We start from the raw sequence: 6,000 nt of genomic DNA, 5'->3' as shown, positions 1-6,000 counted from the left end.
TTTTATCACAAAAATTTATTATTTGAAGCATCAACATAATTTACGACAGCAGATTCTCACTTTTAATTCAGTACCTGAATTTTCAGGTGACAATTTTTTAAGCACTGTTTTATCACATTCAGATGTTACTTCTATTACTTGAGTAGTAGATGCAGTTTTCTTGTCAGCCTTCTTAACTCTTTAATACTGAATGTTGCAAATTCTCATCATTCCAAATTAATTCTTTTATATGGAAACCTGTGCACTTTGGAATTCTGTGATGATTGTGTGAAGTCCCAGAATCCAGATCCCTCATTATATATATATATACATATATATATATACAAAAATTCAATTCATTTAAGAAAATATTTTGTTACAAAAAATGTGTAAAACAGATCTGTTGTGAAGGTATGAAATAAACAGTACAGTTGACCCCATGAGGTCACAAGTTGGTGTGAGCTAATGGGTTGGAATGATTACAGGTTTATTGTTGGCATGATATTGAATGTCTGCTACTACTCAATACTTTCTATTTTTTAGACAGAGGGACAAGCTTTTATGGTTCAAAACATTTACCTTTGAAAACTTCTATACCATCTGCAAACAAGAGTGATGATAGCTGTCTCAGTGGCATTGATGACAGTGGTGATGAATATTTGCTACTAGCACAGGACACATATCAACAACAGATGAGAAAGTTAATTGCACCTCACACCAAATAATAATCTAGCATAATTTTATGATGTAACATATTCTGTCTTACAGCATTAAAACCAACATTTTATTCAAAAACTGCAAGTACTTTTGAAAACTTACAACTATCCTCTTCAGGATGATTTGATTAGACTCAAATCGAAACAAACAATTATTATTACATTGTCACAATGCTGGGTTGCAATTTTTAATCATTTTTAATTTATTTAATTTAAAATATATGCTCCCCATTTTCAAATTAGTAGTGGCTTGACCATGTACATCCTACTTTTCCTTTAACAATAGAATCATGCCAATCATCTATTAACTGCTTTCAAGGGAAACTTAAAGTTTAAATCCAGAATTGCAGATCTTTGTAAGGAAGGAAAAGATATGACAAGAAAAAAAAGAGGTAGGCATCTGGAAGTATGAAGAAAGAATTACAAATGAAAAAGTAAAAGGGTCCAACAAAACGTATACCTGATTTGTGGAACTGATGGAGTGAGTCATTGATTTTTGTAAGTGAAACAAAAATACAAAAGTTCCAAATATAAAGGATAGACTATGTTCATGTGCATTAAGTGTAACCTCCATCTATGCTTGAACAAAAAGTCAAATTGTTTTAGGGAATTTCATGAGTGAGTCTGAAAGTAATTGAAAACTGTATAACACTCAGTATATTAGTGTAGACACACTCTAGATTTAGCTATACATATAAGTAAACTGTAAACAGTTCCTTTTCTTTACCTTTCTTGCAAATGTTCAGTAAGAAAGTTTGTTCAATAAAAACAAAGGTTTTTTTACTAAGTAAAGAATTGTATGACTTTAATTTCTCAAATGCCTGTTGTTGTGAAAATGATACATACTCAGTTCAACCAACCAAATATAAAATTTCTTACTTCTGAGATTATTTTTATGTCCTAACATGCCAATAGTGTGCATGTAATATGGTTTTTAATTTTTTCTTTTGTGTAGAAATTAAGTCAGGCATTAAGATCTTCATCTGCTTTCTTGGATGAATCAAAACCCGATAAAAATGCTGCGTAATCTGCTTCTTTCTTTTTCAATTTCTGAAAAACAAAATGTAAGTACAAATTTTTGAAAATTACCACTATTAATAATTACATAAGAAATTATATGAAAATAAATAAATACAGTAGGTGCTGTTTACTATAATGGCAGATATTGTTTACAATCACCTAATATTATCAGAATCAACAAATCTCAAAACATAAATTAAATAACATTACAAAACTTTCTCAGAAATTCCTTATAATTGTCATTATGTTATTAATGATAATTTTTGAATTTACTTAAACAGTTAATAACAGCCAAGTCACAAAACAGATAATAATACTGTATTTACTCGCACATAAGACAAAATTTTTATTCAGTTTTCACTGCTTCAAAAACCTAGGTTGTCTTATACGTGGGAGCAAAGGATTTTTTTGCATCTTTGCAATCATTTTTGTAAACTCTGTATTCGTATTTTTTACCAGATGCTCACCCTCTGGTGTTTAAAAACAAAAGTATTTTATCTGGGTCGTTTCAATCATTCTTGTGTATTGTCAGGAGTAAAGATGAATAGCAATATGAATAGCAAAACTTTTGAATAGAATTTCAAATTGAAATTCCAAAATCACACAGGAGCCTGATATAAGTTTTAATCCATTCCCACGTGAAAACAGATAATTATTCAGAAATCAGAATTCGGAGAAACTCATCAGTGTAATTGACAGAGAGTGGTTTCAACCGTTAAGAATTGGCAAAAAAGGTTCCTGGTTGCCTAGCTTTACATGAACAAATTATGTTATCGATTTTAAAAATTTTTCCTTAAAGTTTAAAATTCCAGCAATTTTTCCAGGACAATGTGTGCATTTACATACATTTGATATTTTACTTGTGATTAAACAAACTAAAATTAGAACTGTATTAATAAATCTAATTTTCTTTATTTTGATCTTTAAACATCTCGTCTTATATGCGAGATCATCTTATACATGAGTAAATATGGTAGTTATAAGCCACATTGTTTCAATAGAAATGTTAGTATAATTTAAATCAATTTAAATTAAATCATATATCATATAACATGTTTACTCTTAATACATTAAATATTTGTTTTACTCTTACACTCAATCCTGTACATAGTATTGCAGTTTAAGTTTGATTTTTACCACTTATTACTTCATTTATAGGCTAGCTGTTTGTTATTGTTGAAGATTGTGATCTTCATTACTGTTTGATTAAGACACAGTACCTCAGCACAATAGAAGAAACAAATATGAAATACAAAGATTTGTCATTCAAAAATAAACTTGAAATTTTGGAGAGAGAGAGATAATATGATTCACAAAAAAAATCAAAATGAAAAAGATACTGAAATTGAGTTAGCTTTGAAATTTTAGTTTAGTAATACTCATGAAAAAAATGCAGTTATTAGTGGGCCACTAATGCATCATAAACAGAAAAATTAGCTAAAACTCTGGTAAAGAAAGATTTCATTGCAATGAATGAGTGATTCAACCAGTGAAGAAAATGAATGAAATTGGGTACAGAGGTATTTATGATGAGGAGAAAAGTTCTGATTCTGTATCAGCTGAATTGTGGATAAAGACAAAATAGCCAAAAATTATTACTGAATTATTGCTAAGTAGTATCTACTATACAAATGAAGAAGCACTTTACTTTCATGCAATATCTATCATTGTTATATGTTTAAACATAAAAATGCAAAAAGAATCACTGAAGAAAGATATTGCAGTTCATTGTTGTGCAAATATGAAAGGTCATAATCAAAAAAATTGCAGTAATTGAAAAAATAAAAAACCATAGATGTTTTAAGGGTATGAAACATATACTGTGAATTACTTATGACTACTGATACTTTTAACAACTGATTAGTTAAATGGGATATAAACGTGAAATAAAAGACTTTTTAATTACATTGTTAACACATAAAATTGTACAGAAAATTTTGTGTGTTAACGATGTGCCACTGAAAACATTAAAATAATATTCTTTCTTGTAAATGCATTACTGATTCAGCTTAGTGACAAAAATGGTGGAGTGTCCCACTAGAAAGTCAGGAAATTCCCTGTGCAAATTTAATCCATGGCTATCACATATTTTAATAAAAATTGCATTTTACTTGAAAAAAATAAATTAATAAACAAAACACAAGTACTATCCATCTGTCTATTAAATTAAATTTAAAAAGTCTTATTCTAATTCAGGCTGTTAGCTGCCATGGTACAGCCTATATACACAGACATCTGGCTTATGGTGAATGCAGTCTATTACTTAAATTTAAAAAAAAACTTATCCTGATTCAGGGATGGGCTGCCATGGAACAGCCCATTCAAACTGACATCTAGCTCTCCGCTATGTACGGAACATCTTTAACTTGTAACTTGAAACTCAATCACAACTTGGGCTGTAGAACTGCCCAAGAGCAGCAATATAGGCTAACACCATAACTAAAAACAGGATCCTAAATTTGTTGCAAGTCCAACAAATTTACTGTGTGACAAAGGAATCATATCTAATTTAAAAGCATATTACAAAAGTGAAATGTATGCATAAATTTTTTGAGAACTAGATGATAGTCAAAAGCACACTGACATGACCTCTATTGCTAGAATAATTTCACTACTTGACACACTCATCTTTTGTCAATGTCATGGAATCAATTGTCTGAGAAGACCAATGAGAACTGTATAAACAAAATGGTTTCTTAAAAGTAGGCACAGAGACATCTGAAAATGAAGTTGTCTGTTGAAGAGATCATAAACAACATGCAAAATGTATGTCATAAAGAAAAGTTTAAAAGTTTGGTTGGCAAGGAAATTCCAGTGTCTGCTGTGATGACATCAGAAACATTCTAAATGTTACTGAAGGATCTAGAGAATTATCTAATAAAGCTAAATAAAATCAGCATGAAAACAGTCTAACAAATGTTTTTTATATTGGTATAGCTTACACTGAGAATGTCAGTTTTGTGTTTTATGAGTGGATCTTTACTTTTATTCATAAAAATCAAACATATCATCTGAACAAAAAGGCTTTAGCAGCAAAACATCAATGAAAGTAATATTCCTTACATATAAAATTAAAAATACTGAATTTGCAAAAACAAAAAAAAAAGTGGTATCTACAATTGCTCACATTTTCAGATTAGATATCAGGTAAAATCTTCTGCCTCTTAAAAAACAAAGATTGCAAAGATTACCCAAAATTCAATCACATTAAAATGAAAAAGCCTTAAGCATCTATTTGAAGACCAGTTATAAAAGACTATCCTTTCTTTAATGATTCTATTACTATGAAAAGGCAAAGTATCTGTTTGATAATTTTAATATAACTATTAATCAATATTAATCATCTTTTGAAATGCTATATGAATTGATTAGTTAAATTCATAAATATATAATTAATTATTAAAATGGACAAATCAATTATACATAATTTAAAATACATTTTAACTTTAAATTATGTATTTAATATTTTATAAAAATATGAAAGAGTGAATTACTTTTAAATTAACCAAAGACTGATTAATCACTATAGATTGATTAAATATGAATTATTATATTTTATAAATGAAAAATTTTTAAATGGATTTCTTCATTTTGAAGAATTATATTAATTTTGTAATTATAGAAATACTTTGAAAAATTACATATAATTCAAGCATAAAAATAAACCACAACAGTTCTACACAAGTCAAATTTGTTTTCATATTCCTGTAATATACATCTAAAGTGATGATGACAACTTAATTTAAGTACCTTTCTTTTGTCCTTATAACGAGCACTTCGATTTCGATTTCTTCTAGATTTCTGTTAAAAAATTAAAATTAAAATAATTTATAATTTTTTTTAATAAAAAATGCCTAAAAAGTAGCAATTTAAACAAATATTCTAGGTTGCAATTTATAGTGAATGTATTAGGTGTTAATGTTTTTTTTTTTTATTTTGAATACTTTTGAGTTTCAGTAAATAATATGCTACAAATATAAACTGGAGCCAAAAAATTGGAGACAGCAGCACATGCAATGTTATTACTGTCTACCCATGTAGAAAATGCTTTAAGCTGGAACATTTGCATTTGACATCATAGCTATGATAGTTATCAGTTATGTGTGTCTGGTTAGAGAAGCATTTTGCTGTGCAAAGGATTTATTGCTGTTTAATCATGAATAGACTGTTGGAGTGAGAAGAGTGGGGTCACTATCAATAAGGTGGCCAATGCTCTTGGATCTTCTTGTGCAACAGTTTTAAAGGTTTACCAGGAATACTTAAATTCTGGACAAATATCAGCTGC

The 6,000-nt window shown here is 28.6% G+C and overlaps 1 protein-coding gene across 1 annotated transcript in view; it reads right to left on the bottom strand.

Moving 5' to 3' along the window:
* LOC111639349 (transcription factor IIIA-like) overlaps nucleotides 1-6,000 on the bottom strand; it is a 42,291-nt gene continuing 36,291 nt past the window's right edge. The window contains exons 9-10 of the mRNA XM_023385218.1: nucleotides 5,466-5,516; nucleotides 1-1,745 (exon numbers count right to left, since the gene is read on the bottom strand). Of these exons, the coding sequence (XP_023240986.1) occupies nucleotides 1,659-1,745; nucleotides 5,466-5,516 (138 nt within the window). The 3' untranslated portion in view covers nucleotides 1-1,658. The remainder of the gene's footprint in view (nucleotides 1,746-5,465; nucleotides 5,517-6,000) is intronic.

Source organism: Centruroides sculpturatus, unplaced genomic scaffold (genome assembly GCF_000671375.1).
Source record: "Centruroides sculpturatus isolate CEXI.00-Female unplaced genomic scaffold, Cexi_2.0 scaffold942, whole genome shotgun sequence".
NCBI lineage: Eukaryota > Metazoa > Arthropoda > Arachnida > Scorpiones > Buthidae > Centruroides > Centruroides sculpturatus.
The sequence above is the reverse complement of the archived record's forward strand: the minus strand, read 5'-3'. Positions and strand labels throughout refer to the sequence as shown.